The following is a 16,301-nucleotide window of genomic DNA, read 5'->3' on the forward strand; positions in this document are numbered from 1 at the left end:
GATGCGATGAGCTGACACTTTTACATGGTTATCTGCAGCATCCACAGAGCACCCGCCTACCAAGCACCGGGTGCAGCTCTTCAGGAAGCTTACATTTAGAAGAAAGTGGAATTTGAAGGCGGGAGTGTTTTAAAGATACAGGAGCTAAAATGGCAAATTTTACTGAGAGGAAGGTGGAGGTCCAACCAGCGTAAGATATAGAAGTGTGAATCATTTAGAGCTACTCTACCAAAACTCTACATATATGTCCCCTTTAATAAAATGTTAATACTTCAGGAAAGAGTTTAGCATTTTCTGACTTATCTGTATATAACATGTATTTCTGTATGCTTACAAAAAGAAACTAGAGCCAGAAGTTGTGTTGGGTGCAATCCGCTTTAAACAGAGGGAACATTTCATACTTCTAATCAACAGACTGTCCATACACATGCTGTATCTGGATTTAAGGAGGTTTTCTAATGTTGTGCAGTATGTCTTACTTCAAAAAATGAAAAATATATCACTCCCAGTCATTTTTACCTTCAATTATATAAACAGATTCAATTTGAGGTCAGCACAGTACCACAATAATTTTATTGTGTCTGCAAAATTCTGTCTAATTGAATTAGTTTCCTTTCATATTTATCACCTGGTTGCCCACTTCTTTTGGAGAACTGCTGAGTTAAACTCTTAGCCTGCTGAGTGTGCGGCTTCACACATAGATACTTCAAAAAAAACTACGATTAAAGGCCAACACAGAGCTCAAGGAAATGACAACTGATTCAGGAATATCGAATCACTTCCAGCTGTGTTGGAGACTAGAAGACAGATGGGAAATGGAAACGTGGAGTCCACACAGCTGGTGTTAGATATTTCTTGCTGCTTTCTTACCTGGCTCTCCACTGGTGGGGGCTGTCTGACAGCAGCATGGCTCAGCGGCTGTTTGACATTTATCATTTGTCCTCAGAAGTTGTAAATGTATTTTTCCATGATAAGAACTTCTCATAATCCCTTTTTATATTCCAGGTATATATATTACTTTGGAGGCCTTCTGTCTGGGGCGATCAAGATGAACAGCAGCCCTCTCTTCCTTCATCAAGTACTCATCCCGTCGCTCCCCAACTTCCAAGGGGAAGGAGGTGTGTTTGCTGACCTTTTGGCCAAATCACCCAATCAAAAATGTATTTCTGCCTGTTCTTAACCCCAAATCGCTCTCTCATACTCAGTGTGGAATTTTGATTCTGCATTTTGAAGCTTCAGTTTGAATAGTCTGAGCACTACTGTCTATTTATATAAAAAAGGCATGTTATATGTCAAAGAAATCCATTAAAATGCTTGAAAAGGCACCAACAGAGCAAACGTAGTTGATATGTCCAGTTCAGCAAAGCCTAACCTCAAAGCCAAAACAAAATCCAACTGGATTATTATGAAATACTAAATGTATATTTGTTTAAACTTAGCTGAAAAGATCCAAATCGTTGTTCTAGTCGTGTTCATTTTATGGTCGAAGTCAGGCATTTTAACATGGTAGTCAATGGGGATGGACTTGCTTCTTGAGATGACCTCAAGTGGCCATTAGAGGAACTGCAGTTCACCCCTCAGGGTGTACCCCGCCTCAGCTGCGCTTTTCTCACTTGCTAAAATGCAAGTGAGGAAAGTGTAAACAGACTTGAGGTATCTAATCTCCTGTCTGATTATCTCCAGTCCGTCCTCACTCTGCTTCCCGACGCAGATAAAATGCACATGCAGCGCAGTGTTTTTCTTGGCTAGGTGCTGGGACAGTGTTATTGAATGCAGATGACATGCACGGTCACATACAGCCTCTACCCACACACGTTAATCTGATGATCGAGTCCACGTGGAGTCAGCGCATTCCTGTCTTTGTGCTGATAGTGCCTGCCATGTCTAAAATCTCTCTCTCTCCTCTTTCCAGGTTACTACCCCTTCTTGAAAATCTACCAGTCCATGCAGTTGGTCTACACTTCAGGCATATAGTGAGTCTATCTTTCTGTCGGGAGGCCAGCTGATAGCCCAGATAAGCTGAATGTATTTGTTGGCTCTGCAGTGTTTTCTTTCATGCGCTGAAGTTTCAGCATCATCGCAGAGTAATTAAAGAGACGGGAGTAAAGGGATGCGTTTCTTCTCCTTTAGTCCACCTCCCATCATGTTTTCATTTTTACCTCAAGGCTTTTTCCAGGTTTAAAAGTGTTGAGAGAAACATTGGTCACAGATTGTGGTAGTATAAAACAAGTGTAAACAATCGATCTTTCACACTCCTTACACCCCCATGTACACCCCCATGCTTTCCGTGGATACGTAACAGGCTCGTTTGTGTACCCTTTATTGTCCACAGTGACCTTCAAGGCACTGGAGGCAGAAGACTGTGTGTGACCATTGAACCAGCACTGCTGCTAAAGGGTGACATCATGGTGAGTCATATGGGAAGGAAATGACAACCAGAAGCCCCCAGATATGGGTGGGGGTTGAATTATGACTAAATGACTTAATTTATGCTCAACAAACATGAAACAATTGTGGTAAAATCTCTAAAATATACATTTTGGTCTGGAAAAGTTTCTTTTCCCCTTTGTTAACACCGAGTCATAATTTGTTTTGTGCACTCAGCCATTTCCAAAGTTGTAGGTGTCACTCATGTGGAACACAAATCCCTTTATTCACTGCACCAAGCTGTCATTATCCCACATGCACTTTATTCTGCGGCTCTTTTTCCTCACTCTCTGCTGCCCTCTGCAGGTCAAGTGCTACCACAGGCGAGCTCAAAGTGCTGACAGAGACACCGTGTTCAGACTGCAGTTCCACACCTGCACCATCCACGGATCCCAGCTGTGGTTTGGCAAAGGGGAGCTGGACGAAGCGTGTACTGGTGCGTAACTCTGGACCACACTGGGAAATTCGTTGGCGGTGTTAATTTAATGATTATTAATGATTCGCATTTAAATACAGTACTCTGATTACAGTTCTAAGAAGGTTACCATAACAACTCAAAGGAAACTGCTTCAAAGCCCTGATTTTGACAGCTACATGTAGTATGTGCAGTTCAATAAAAATACATGCATTCTAAAATTTAAGCTTATTAAAGCAAAATGACAATTCACAAAAAGATTTTGTTTATCTGGACTATGCAGCCTATTCTGCCACAAAACTAGCTGCACATTAAAATGAAGCTTACTTTTCTTCACTTTGAGGTTGTGCTCAAAGAAAGATGTTTTGCTGTAGCTGCATGCCTGTTTTTCAGTTCAGTGACTTTACAGTCCACATTCTTAAAATTTAGATGGCATATTTTAAAAGTATTGATTCAAGAATGAAGACATTAAATAGAAATCGTGACAAATGGATCCACAGATTTCTGTACAGTCAGTTTTGCTTGGCTTCACTTGACTGAATTTGATCAGGATCACATTTCTTTGGCGTTCTGTGTTTGGTAGCTTGTAAGCTTGCAGGTGCCCGTGCACACTGTGTAGAGCACCGCCTGATGGGCCAAAGTTTGAGAAGCTGAACTGATTAGTAGAAAATTTGCAGGTATTATATTATATTAATAATAGCAAAAGAGCCAATAATATGCAGCGTCAGCTGAGAGCCCAAAAATCACTGTTATCCAATATGTACATTCTGCCTTTTCCCTTGCACACAGACATTTCTGTGCATGTTGATGATGTTATGTAATAATAATGACGTATACTTTATTGATCCCCGTGGGAGCAGTGTGTGGGGACAGTACCTTGCTCAGGGGTACCTCAGGGTAGCCGTTCAGGGGATTCGAACCCCCGACCTTCCGATCATGGGGCAACCGCTTTACCTACTGAGCTATCCCTATGTACTAGGGAGCTATGTACTGTAGGTGATGAGATATTCAAAGATTTCACAGTTTTATGTTGAGAGACATTATTCTAAAAAAGTCCCATAGTTTGTAGACAGTGTTTTCCAGATTGTTAAACCACTGCCAGCTTTACTTTTGAGAAACTCTGCCTCTCTAAGCTCTTGTTATACCCACTCATGTTACTGTCATGTTGCCAGTTAACCTAATTAGTTGCTAAGAGGTGTGTTTTATGCTCCATATGAGTGTATGAGATTTCCCAACTTTTTGGAATTAGCATTGTATAAAAATAATCTCACTTTAAACATTCAAGAACAAATGATAATCCTCCCTAAATGCCCGATTTTGCTTCTCTGGATACTTTGAAATTGTCACTCTGGCACGACTTGTTAGTGGTGGTTGGATAATCACTACTTACAACTAACTGACATAATAGCAGCTCTTTGAATTGGCATTGTGGGAATATATTCACAGCGGTTTGGCTTCTTAATGTCATGGTTAAATAAATCCCACAATAGTAGTAGCTTAATCCCCATTGAGGACATAATAGCAGCTCGCTGGAGGAGAGGGTAGTGAGCGTGAGCTGTACTGTAGAGAGATTGAATGATATCTAATAAGTGCTTATCTGCTGCTTAAGTCCATAATGAATATGCTCATTACTTCATTTCCTCTTCGTTTTTTTTTTTTTTCTGAAATGACAGAATATGTGTGGAAGCATGTTCTTAAAGCTCTGTGGCAGTCGATCCGTTACACTGAGTGCGCATAAACACATGACTGTGGGTAAATACAACTCCAAACACATCTGTGAAACGTATTAGTGTATTTGATATCCTGAAGCAGCAGTTTGTTTCCTTCATATATACTCTACATGTCTCAAAAGCACCAGTATGCTTTCATGAATCTGGATCTCATATGGAGATTACGCTGATATTTGTAGACTGTGGGTATGGGTAGGTATATTTCTTAAGCTAGAAACAAAAATATTTATCCTGATCGCGGGGAATATCCTTTTTCCTTCTCCCCAGATGAGCGTTTCCCATCTGATGCCACAGTGGAGTTTGTCTTCTCCTCCGGACCAGAGCGGATCAAAGGTTAGTTCACAGTTTCTTCTGGGAGGAAGGAATGCACGCCGATCTGTCAGATAATAATAAATAATCAAGCCTCCCACAGTCCAAAGACATGTGGGGTTAAGTTAACTGGTGATTCTAAATTGCCCGTAGGTGTGAATGTGAGTATGAATAGTTTTTTGTTTGTTAGCCCTATGCTGGGATAGGCTCCTACTAAAAGGAAAAAAATGTTTTGATTATAATTTAAGGAGCAGAGCTACATGGTAATATATGTCTTCTCAGGCCGTGAATATCACAAGAATGACCCGGCTGTCACAGTGGACTACAACACCGCTGACCCTGTGGTTCGCTGGGATTCCTATGAGAATTTTAACCAGCGATACCAGGACAGCCTGGAAGGTAAACGATGTCTTCATAGTCATCATGGTGGAGCGGTAGAAGCCTTTAACAGCAGCACTCATGGTGCTAGCCATTATTAAAAACTAAGTTTATCTATCTTTGCGTCGTAGATATTGCCCACACCAGAGGTCCTCTGGATGGTAGCCTCTACGCTCAGATAAAGAAGCGGCGAGGTCCAGGCTCTGGTTCCCTCACCTCAACCAACGGCAGCATCGCAGGGGGAGTAGTTGCAGAAGACAGGCCCGATCACCGCATCACCCAAGGCTCTGACTCCGGCCTTTCAGCACATTCCCTCCCTTTGAACCAGTCTTCTATCCATCCAGACCATCAGGAGGAGTCCAATCGTCCACCGCCGCCCACCAGACAGGAAAGGGAGGAGCTCGAACGTCTTCTCGGAGGCATCGAGGGAAGCCGAGATGGAGAGCGAGAGACCGCCATTTTGGATGATGGAGATTCTATTCAGTCGGAGAGAACGGGGACACTGAGGCTCAGTCGGTCATGTTCCTGCCGGGATGGTTACCGGTCGCAGCGCTGTGCAGAGCCAGGATGCGACCGCACCCTTCTCATGCCTAATGGTTACTGCCTCGATCGGGCTCCAGGGACCAACGGTCACCACGGGGCTCCTCCTTCAGCTAGCCCCAACCCCGCTGGTCCACCATCACACATGGATCTGTGCCAACACTATAGCCCCCACTCCCACCAGTCCCTCCCACCTCCAGATCTGGTGTGGGACCGTCAGAGTGGCTCGCCGCACTACCTGCACCGCTCCTGCTCAGAGGCTCCGTCATCGCGTCATATCTGTCCTTACCCATCAGCAGATCTTACCCCTCACGCTCACAACCACCCCCATCACCACCCTATGTCTGCCCCAGGTCGCCTTTGCTATCGGGAAGATGAGTACACACCCTATCACCACCCTCCTCCACCTCACAGCCACCACCATCCCCACCCGCACCAGAAACCAGCCACCAGCCCTACTTACCATGACATCATGCTAATGGATGGTCTGCCGCCCCCTGGCTGTCCTTGCAGAGACTGCAGCATGAGGAGAGAGGACTCGGCTGCCTATCACACCCTCAGGATGGAGCGTGGCGACAGCTTCCACTGGGACAGAGAAGCGGAGCTTCATCAGAGGGAGGTGGGGCTTAGGAGAACCAGGGAGGAGTTACCCAGGGGGTCAGAGGTCCACTGGGAAAGGGACCCAGGGCTGAGACGAGGCAGAGAACTGTCCCTTCACTGGGAACGAGACAGGGAGGCAGAGCTGCAGTGGGAGAGGGACAGAGAGGCTGAATATTGGCACAGGAGAGCCACCGTAGCCTCCTATGGCCCACAGGGCCAAGATCTTCTAGCCTTTACCTTTGACCCCTTGCCATCAGGTCACCCAGCTTATCCAGAGGCATCGAGGTCCCACGCTCATTCCCACCTGGACATGAAGTACAGCAGCAGCAGCAGTGGTTACCAGACACCACGTCAGGTGTGCCCCTGCTCACCTTACCAACCCTCACCGTCTGAGAGCAGGGGCTACGCATCAGGCTACCAGTCCGAGTCCACGTCCCCGCTGCCTCCTGCTTCCGCTGTGATGGGCCACTGCGGCCATAGCAGCGGACCAGCAGAGCATAACCACAACCACCATCATCACCATCCAGACTCACAGCAGTCATACAGCTCTGACTCACACACTGGTGAGTCACATTGAAACAAAAACACTCAATAATGTGGGAATAATGAGGAACAGCATGCACTGAAAATTTGGTTTTAACTTGATACATGCCTTAAGCACAGACTGGGTTTTTACAGGGAACTTGCATAAGAATCAGCTGGGACCATATTAACTGTGTAACAGCTGATGCTGTTTACTGAGGTAATTTTTAGTAAAAATGCTTCATTGTTTCCATCCTCTGTCAGATGGCCTCCGTAGTTCTGGTGAAAGCGTGGGCTGGAGGGATCACATTACCCATGGTTCTTTTAAAAGGGTGCACAGAAACGGCCATGCCGCGTGTTCCACACCATCTGACATGTCTGGATCGCCCACTCCTGTTCACACCAGCAGTCCTCTACGCACACAGGAAAGGTATTCCACTCTTACCCAACCTTGGTTGTGTCAGATGGGCCGTTTCCATAGTGGAAATAAACATGTAACTATGACAGGGAATCATAAATAATGTTAATCTAATTAGAACACCATAGTCAAAAGCTTATTTCTATTTATTGGAATTTATATTTGGTGGCATGGCTCATGGGGAAAGTATGATGAAAACACAGCACAGAACAGAGCGGTCAGACGCCATGAAGAAGCGGGGGTGCAGCTAACATGCAGCTTGTTTTGGGCTCACTCGCTAATATCCTGGAGTCTTTACTGTAAAATCTCAAATGCGCTGAGATGAACTGTTATTGTACAGTTTAAAACTGGATGTATCAGTTTAATTCTGATCAGAGCACAAGCCAAACCAATAGGTAGGAGTCCGATTATACAGCCCCAGTTCCCAAACAATCTGGAATGAATGCTAGGATTTGCAGTCTCATACACTCAAATTTTATTCACAATAAGACGCATCAAATGTTTAAAAATAAAAATGTACAATTTTAAGAAAACTATTAGTAACATGTTTACTGCTGTGTAGCACTCCCTGTTCTTTTAACAACAGTCTACACAGCATTAGTGCTGCTTTCACATCTAGAAAGGTGCTATCACTTTAAAGGCATATACAGATTTTAGAGCAGCTTATCCTCGTATTTAGATCAAATCTTTTTCAGGTAAGGCCTTCGATATTTCAGCAAGACAGTGCTAAACCACATAGTACCACTTTGGGTCAGCTTCTGTTGTTTAAATGTGCTAAAGGGTAAAGATAACGGTAAACGTGACAGGCAACACAAAAAGGTTCAGATAGTTCTCACATTGCATGTTTGAGGTTTACTTTGTCATGTTCCAAAAAGAAAAAACACATTTCAGCATCCTACATACTGAACTGGATAGAAACAAAGTAATCACCCAGACGCGCTAGTATCAATTTATTACCAATACCAGTGTATTGATCTGCCCATCTCTAATTTACAGACTGTTGTTAAAAGAAAAGGGGATAGTCTTCTGTTTAAGCATTTCACACAGGGTACCCATTTTGGGGGCGTTGGGTTTGTATTTGTTGCTGATTAATTTACACATATAGTATAACCTTCAGGCGTTTTTAATAGAGTTCACTCTGATATTACAGTGAAGAAATTCCTAGTCTTTAATAATAATAATAATACTCACGTGTCAATTTTAGCCCCAGTCCAGGAAGGAGAGAGTATGACATTCGAACCACAGACATCATCAATGACTACGAGGCCCCCCAGCCTCACGAGGGCCACTGTCGCACTAACGTCATCCAGGAATCACTGGAAAGGCAAAGAAGCAGCACAGAGCGCCTGGAGCCACACACCAAAGAAGCACAGTCACACACAGCCTCACCAAAACAAACAGAATCCACCAATCAGAGCCCTCCACCAACAAACCTGCCCCCAGCTGCTCCTCAACAGCAGCACTGTAGCTCAGATATGTCCTCAGCTCATGATTCTGTGACACCAACCACCACAAACCAAGCACACTGCCAGACACCTTCTTCCCCTGTCCATACTTCGCCTATACCAGATGCACACCCTCATCCCACTGGCCCGCTGCAGACCTTTACTCCTGCAGGAGCTGGTGGTCCACCATCTGCCATGTCACAGCCTCAGAGCCACACCCAAGCTACCAGCTCTGTGGGACCATCTGTAGCACAGGTTAATGGATCCTCTCCAAATAGGGAATCTCACGCAGAGGTTCCTAAACACACCAGCACCACCAACCCAACATCTTCTCCTGCACCGTCATCCCCACAGCCTGGGCCCAGCAGCATGGACGGCTCCCCTGTGTCTGATGCACCAGTTCCCGGATTCGCTACCTTGGGTAGAAGGTTGATGCTGAGTGGGTCTGACCCCCACCACCACCTAAACCACATGCAACAACACGGACCCCCGCATCACAACTACCAAGCCAGCACAGAGCACAGTGCAGCTGTAGACACAAACAAGAGGCCCTGCTACTCTCCTCACACCCCACAACCCCACCCAGCCTCCTATTCCAGCTACACCACAATCTCCATCCCTCTTCCTCACCCCCAACCCCCCTTGCCAGAGAAGCGCCATTTGCCTGGACATTCGGGTTCACCCAGTGATGGCGTGAAACCAGCTCACGTGCCTGCCTCCACTGCTGCGCAGCATCAGCACCATGTCACGTTTTCTCCCACGGTGGGGGAAATTGCACCCCCTGCTGGCCAAAATGACCAAGTAGAGGCAGAAGCTGCGAACAGGGTCAGTGTGAAGTTTGTCCAGGATAGTTCCAAGTTTTGGTATAAGCCCAGCATCTCTAGAGAGCAAGGTAAGTTCTTTAGTTCTTATTTGTTTCTTTTTCTTCAAAAGCCTACAGAAGTAAAATTCCTAACTTATCATCGTGCTTGGGTACAGCAATCGCAGCTCTGAAGGAGAGGGAGCCCGGCACTTTCCTAATCAGGGACAGTAACTCGTTCCAGGGAGCCTATGGGCTGGCTCTGAAGGTGGTTACACCTCCTCCCAATGTCAGCAACCACAGCAACAAAGGTGAAAAATGATTGCCTCCATCACATAGATGTCTCATTTTGACAGATTTGTCCCTCTGCTCTGTGTTTTTGCTCTTTTATAACTTTTTATGAATCTACTTTTACAGTGAGCGACCCTCTGGAGCAGCTGGTGAGACATTTTCTCATTGAAACTAGTCCTCGAGGAGTGAAGATTAAAGGCTGTCAGAACGAGCCCTACTTTGGTACGTTTCATTCCATCCATTTCCAGTTAGAAATGGGCATTACTGTGCACCTTGCTGTCTCAGATCTATTAATGATTTCCTCTGTTTTCCACAGGGAGTCTGTCTGCACTCGTCTACCAGCACTCCATCACACCCATCTCTTTGCCCTGCGCTCTTAAAATCCCTGAAAAGGGTAATGGAATATTTGAAGGCCACACAGGCCTTCAAATAAATAAATCATGTGTTTCACTGTATTGTGTAATCTTATCAGATGTAGTTCATAGTTTATCTGCATGTTGTCAGATCTCATAGGAGAGGTGCAGGAGGTTCAACCAGTCAGTAACATCAGCACAGCTGCTGACCTGCTGAAGCAGGGAGCGGGTGAGTTCTCTCTTTCTCTATTCCTGAAACACACTGTGTCATGTATTCATGTATGAACAGTAAAGTGCAAAGGGAGACTCTAAAGTTTACATCTTATTTTTTAGATTACAAAATCAGTACTAAATTGGTACTTTTTTCTTTCCTATAATGTCACATTTTTTTAGTTTTCAGTTTCTAAAACCTTTGCACAGGTTAAATGATGGGAAACTGATGCAATACTGGACATAAAGCCTGGCTGAGAAGTTATGTAACATGCAAGGAATAGATGCACCAGAGAGAATGCAAGCACTTCTGTCTGGTTTTAAAAAAAAAGAAGAAGCCAAAGAGGAAGTGCCAAACAGTCGACCAGTAACTAACGCCTGTCAAAGAAAATTTGACTTGATCATTGTTCCTCTATAAGAATGCTCTACATGCTGCCGAATCATCATATTACTCAAACTGTTCACAAACTATTCAAACCCACAGAAACTACTTCTCATCTGACCTCCATGACACAGTTTTTTCAGCTGAATTCTTCTGGGACCCACCGTAGAATCTCAACTCCAGCCCTGCTTAGTTAATAACAACCTCTGAGCCGTTTCACTCAGGTGTTCTTCCCAGACTGAGTACTGAAACAGCTTTTAAACGACCTCCTCATATCTGATGCTGGCCTTCTCGCCATCCTCCTTTACCTTGGAGGTGGTTTGGACACCGTATCGTGTCGTCTTCTGTTAGAACGACTGGCTAACATTGGATTTAGTGACGCAGCCCTTCAGTGGTTTACAGTTTGTTCAAGGCTAGACTGTTTACTCTCCATCAGCCACACAGGGATCAGTGCTGGGACCCCTGCTATTTATAATTTAACTCATCCTCTCAGAAATATCTTACATCATTTTGGTATACAGTTTCATTTTCATGCAGATGACACACACCTGTATTATTCTACAAAACCCCAAATTGTCTTCCCCCTACTATCCTCACCTCCTGCCTACAGGGCATCACCAGTAGGATGATGGTTCAAATTCAGTGGCAATAAAAGTGATGTTATCCACCCATTTTCATCCAACATTGGGTCCCCATTCCTCAATGGATCCAAAAGAAGATTTTGCTTCTCATTTTCAGATGTCTCAGTGACTTGGCACTGCCATATCTTTCAGACCTTCTTCATCCTTACACTCCTTCTGCTCAGCTTCAGTTGCTCTTCTCACTGCTCCTCGCTTCAGATTTAACACCACGGGTGTCAGAGCCTTTAACTGTGCTGCACCTCATCTTTGGAACTGATTCACAAAAAAACCTTCATTATTCTTTCATTAGCATAGTGGCTATAATCTTCTTTTTTATGTTTTACAATCATATTATTCCTGGATTTAATTCTTTTCTTCTTCTTTTTTTAATTGCTGTTCCTTGAATGGACACTTGAGTGTGCTTCCAAAAGTCTGCCATGCTAAAATGTCCGACTTTAATCCAGAAACGAGCATGTTTGCAGGCGAGGTGGCTGCCAAGCTAAGGGACGGGTTTCAAAATGCATGTCCACAAACCAGTGATGTCACGATGTCTTCTCTATGTCCATTGTTTGTATACAGTCTGTGGTCAACATGCTGACCTCTCTGTCCTTCTTCCCTCAGCCTGTAACGTCCTCTATCTGAACTCTGTGGAAACAGAGTCCCTGACGGGCCCCCAGGCCATTGCCAAGGCAACAGATGCCACATTGGGTCGTAGCCCGCGTCCTGCTGCCACAGTCGTCCAGTTCAAAGTGACATCACAGGGTATCACGCTGACCGACAACCAGCGCAGGTAAGAGATTCCCCCGTGGATTCTTATTTTTAGAAAACTATTTACATTATTTTGGTATTTCTTTACACGTCTGTCTTCTTCTAGAGTTTTCTTCAGGAGACATTACCCAGTGAACAGTGTGACCTTCAGCAGCATCGATCCAAAGGACAGGAGGTGGGAAACTCAGAAGAAAAAGACATGTTTGGGTCTTGTAGCCTTAGTTAGAACCGTCGCTAATGAACAGACAGCAGGAACTCACTGCATCATGATCATTCATTGCATTCGTTGCCTTGAGTCCTCGCGTGAGTCTGTACCCGTGTGGGGCTAATGAATGTGCGTGAGCGTCCACGAGAGATGCGAGCATGCCGACTGCGGCCGAGGCTGCGGATGCATCAGCTTGTTTGGCAGCTCTGCCTGTGTGAATGTGCACGCCTGAGTCTTCTGTCTCTCTCTCTTTGTCTGTCTCTTGGATTTAGGTGGACTAACTCAGACAACACAACTGTTAAGTAAGTGCTCTGTTTGTGTTTTAAAGGCTGACAGAAAGTATAGACGCGTGTATGCCGCTGCATGGCATCAAACTGCGTGTGCATCTTGGCAAAATTATCCTGCAAACTTTTGATGATTTAATTAGGAAATTATAAGAAGTCCTACATGATCACGCCATATGTTACACTAATTGTTTCATGGTAGTTTTACGCAGTAGGCTGTCACAGACTGGACAAACTCAAGAGTTCTTGTGTGATTGCCTTTGCTTCTCCTTTTGTTGTCTCTTCCTTTTTTCACATCCTCTCTTTTTTCTCCACCCTTCCCATCTCAGAGTGTTTGGTTTTGTAGCCAAGAAGCCCGGCAGCACGGCAGAGAACGTCTGCCACTTATTCGCTGAGTTGGACCCCGACCAGCCTGCTTCTGCCATCGTCAACTTTATCAACAAGGTCATGCTGTCTCAGCGCCGATAGAGGGAGACAAAGAGAGGAAAACACTCTGAAAAAGAGGCACAGGCAACATATACAGTCGCCCTGCCAAGGCCGTTACTGTTCATTTATGACTCTGTGCCTTTGCTTTTTGATGAGGAATGTTGTTGAGTGTTTGAAGCCAACTTAAAATCCGTGTGAGATTCCTTCTGGTTGTTTATTTGTTTCTTTTACAAGCCATGATGTACAGTGTTACAACTCCAAGTTTGAGGAGGCTTCAGAGGAAATGGCTTTCCAACAAAGCAAACAAGCATCTATCAAGGGCTGCTATCATGAAGCAAGCTAACTTTAGGTTTGCACTATCACAAAGTCGGCTCACTTTTAACTGTCTTAGGTTTTTTGGTAGCTACAAGTGGCCTATTTGACCAACACAGAAGCAGCTGAAACAGGGCTTCAGAGTCCAAAGTCACTGGGTCACATTTGTCTTTTGTATCCCATCTATGGACCTTGAGGCATGAGGACTAGTGTTGTGAAGCCTCATTTAGACAATACTTGGACAAGAGGACAGAGGATTAATACTTCTCAGTCATAAGACTGAGCCCAGAAAAGTATACCCTGCTTTACCACCTGTTTCACTCTAAATAGTACCGTAATTTACAAAATGAAAATGATTGCAGGAGAGCTGAAATTACCAACTGATATCACAAACCTGTAAGGGAATTTCAATTCAGTTTCATTTATATAGCACCAAATCACAACAGCAGTCACCTCAGGGCGCGTTATATGGTAAAGAGCCTACAATAGTTCAGAGGAAACCCAACAATCAAACCGCCCCTGTGAGCCAGCACTTGGCAACAGTGGGAAGGAAAAAACTCACTTTTAACAGGAAGAAACCTGTGGCAGTACCAGGGAGAGCCATCTGCTGGGACCAGTTGGGGGTGATAGGACAAAAGACACTCTGTTGAACGTTTACTGAGCTCTTGAATCAGGGCAGAGGAAGGGTCGGTTTCTCTAAGAGTTGTACATTTGAATCTGACTGGCCATGAGAGAGAATACAAGTTTAAAGTCCATCTGGATTGTCCAAGTCTTCTTTTTTTAATACAATCTATGGTACCTCGGTTTCATTAAGGAGCATTAATACATTGTCAAGGCTTTCATAACAGCATCTTATTCCATTGAACTAATCAAATTATTTGTTTTATGTTAGGGGAGGTCTCAGTGTTTCCTTTATGTTGCCATGAAGTCCTCCATGGTTGAATATCATCTAAAGACTTTTTGTTTGCCATTTAGCCTTGAAAATTGCAGACATACACATGGATACAAACCATTTTATAACTGGCTTGTAACTGGCCTCTCCTTTCCTGCTCTATGATGAATAGACGGGAAACCAGATTTAGCTGAGCTAGCTGATAATGAGCTTCATGACTGTGGGTATCCAGGCTCACTGAACCCTGTCAGAATGTCTTTGTTGGTCCAGCCCCGTTTTAATAGTTAAGCAGAGCTTTGATGACCTCAGTCCTGCCAGTTTCCAGTAAACCAGTGACAGCGCTGAAGTGCTGCAAACGGCTTTGTGGTAGCAGTTACAAAGACGATGCATGCTTGCACCAGTATAGGCTGTAAAAGCCTTAAGGAAGGTCACCATTCAAATATAATGATTTCCTTTAAAAATGACTGGTGTTCATATTTTGTACTGAAACAAAACCATGTATTTTTTTTCTTTGTTACACCATGACCAAAGCCCTGATGATGTAATTTACTCTCTGTATCTTTGAGATGTTCGGGTGTTCACATGTATGTACAGCACATTTACAGTCACGCCTGCCTTCAGTAGCTCGTTTATCAGTGTAACACTTCTAATCAGAAATCGACAATCGTGGGTTTTTGTTTTTCGTTGATTTGTTTTCCACTCATACACTTCTAGTAAAGCAGACAGAGGAATAACTAACGAAAGGAAAAAGGAATGTGAGGTTTTTTACCTTTTAACAAGTGTATGCGTTAGGGAGAGGCGTGTGTGTGTGTTGAGGGTGTTCAGGTAAATATGCAGGCAGGTATTGTTACGTCCACTTTTAAAGACTTGTATGTGAAAAGGGGAAAAAGCTAGTTGTGGGAGGACGTATAGGATATAAGCACACCATTGCCGTGAAATGCTTGCTGGGTTTTTTAGTTTGGGGGGGGGCGGGTTTGTCCCCCACCCCGCCATCTGCTTCGTGTCATGACCAAAGGCAGTATAAAAGTTATTCACACAAATATATAACAAAGAGAAGACACACACACATAAGAAAGTGACCTAAAGAAAGATGTACTTAACCAAAGATGAAGCACTCTTGTATTAATAAGCTTTTTATCAGTTATATTTTTGTACTTATTGCTTCTTTTATTTTTACTATGCATTTATTTAGTGTGTTGCCTTGTTTGGTAGAGGAAAAAAAACACTACTTGTATTACAGCGATAATATATTGTGGTCTGTTGATCTATTATGTAGTAATATATTTTCACATGCAGCTATAGGACAGTGTATAAGATATAAAAAGGAAACATGTTTATCTGGAAAGGTTATTACGCTCTTTTTATATGGAAGAAGATGAAGAATAGAATTAAACTGAAGTGATGTGGTACCTGAACTCTGCTTGTGTCACTCGTTATTTCAGTCATGACTGCTGTACTCAAGATTATTTGCATCAGCAGGTTTAATATGATGTTGGCCCAACCTTTCCAGGATTCCAGGGGCCCAATCAACAGGCAGAGCTTAGATCTGGCTTCAACACTTCTGGGAAGGCTTTCCACAACATTTAGGAGTGTTTATAGGAATTTCTGACCATTCTTCCAGAAGTGCATTTGTGAGGTCAGACACTGTTGATGTGGTTTGCAGTCTCCACTCTAATTCATCCCAAAGGGGTTCACTCAGGTTGAGGTCAGGACTCTGTGCAGGCCAGTCACGTTCTTCCACACCAACTCACTCATCCGTGTTTTTTTTGGTGCTTACTGCGCTGCACTAGTGTGCAGTCATGTTGGAACAGGAAGGGGACTCCCCACTATTCCCATATAACATTGTCCAAAATGTCTTGGTGTCCTGAACCAATAAGAGTTCCTTTCACTGGAACTAATGGGCTCAAGCCCAGCTCCTAAAAAACCTCCCCACACCACCAAGCTTTACACCTGGTACGGTGCAGACAGACAAGTA

The 16,301-nt window shown here is 44.2% G+C and overlaps 1 protein-coding gene across 5 annotated transcripts in view; it reads left to right on the forward strand.

Annotated features, from left to right (window-relative positions):
• The window catches only part of tns2a (tensin 2a), a 64,568-nt gene extending 48,827 nt beyond the window's left edge, over window positions 1-15,741 (forward strand). For 4 of the 5 annotated variants that reach the window (XM_031733955.2, XM_031733957.2, XM_031733958.2 and 1 more), the window contains 17 exons: window positions 1,006-1,118; window positions 1,913-1,973; window positions 2,333-2,408; window positions 2,734-2,863; window positions 4,840-4,905; window positions 5,164-5,280; window positions 5,391-6,962; window positions 7,186-7,351; window positions 8,544-9,676; window positions 9,763-9,894; window positions 10,001-10,096; window positions 10,191-10,268; window positions 10,379-10,456; window positions 12,061-12,229; window positions 12,314-12,382; window positions 12,685-12,714; window positions 13,026-15,741. In XM_031733955.2, the coding sequence (XP_031589815.1) occupies window positions 1,006-1,118; window positions 1,913-1,973; window positions 2,333-2,408; window positions 2,734-2,863; window positions 4,840-4,905; window positions 5,164-5,280; window positions 5,391-6,962; window positions 7,186-7,351; window positions 8,544-9,676; window positions 9,763-9,894; window positions 10,001-10,096; window positions 10,191-10,268; window positions 10,379-10,456; window positions 12,061-12,229; window positions 12,314-12,382; window positions 12,685-12,714; window positions 13,026-13,164 (4,225 nt within the window). In that variant the 3' untranslated portion in view covers window positions 13,165-15,741. The remainder of the gene's footprint in view (window positions 1-1,005; window positions 1,119-1,912; window positions 1,974-2,332; window positions 2,409-2,733; window positions 2,864-4,839; window positions 4,906-5,163; window positions 5,281-5,390; window positions 6,963-7,185; window positions 7,352-8,543; window positions 9,677-9,762; window positions 9,895-10,000; window positions 10,097-10,190; window positions 10,269-10,378; window positions 10,457-12,060; window positions 12,230-12,313; window positions 12,383-12,684; window positions 12,715-13,025) is intronic. The other variant, XM_031733956.2, reaches the window with a different exon arrangement.
• Window positions 15,742-16,301: the final 560 nt, after the last annotated feature.

Source organism: Oreochromis aureus, linkage group 20 (assembly GCF_013358895.1).
Source record: "Oreochromis aureus strain Israel breed Guangdong linkage group 20, ZZ_aureus, whole genome shotgun sequence".
Lineage (NCBI taxonomy): Eukaryota > Metazoa > Chordata > Actinopteri > Cichliformes > Cichlidae > Oreochromis > Oreochromis aureus.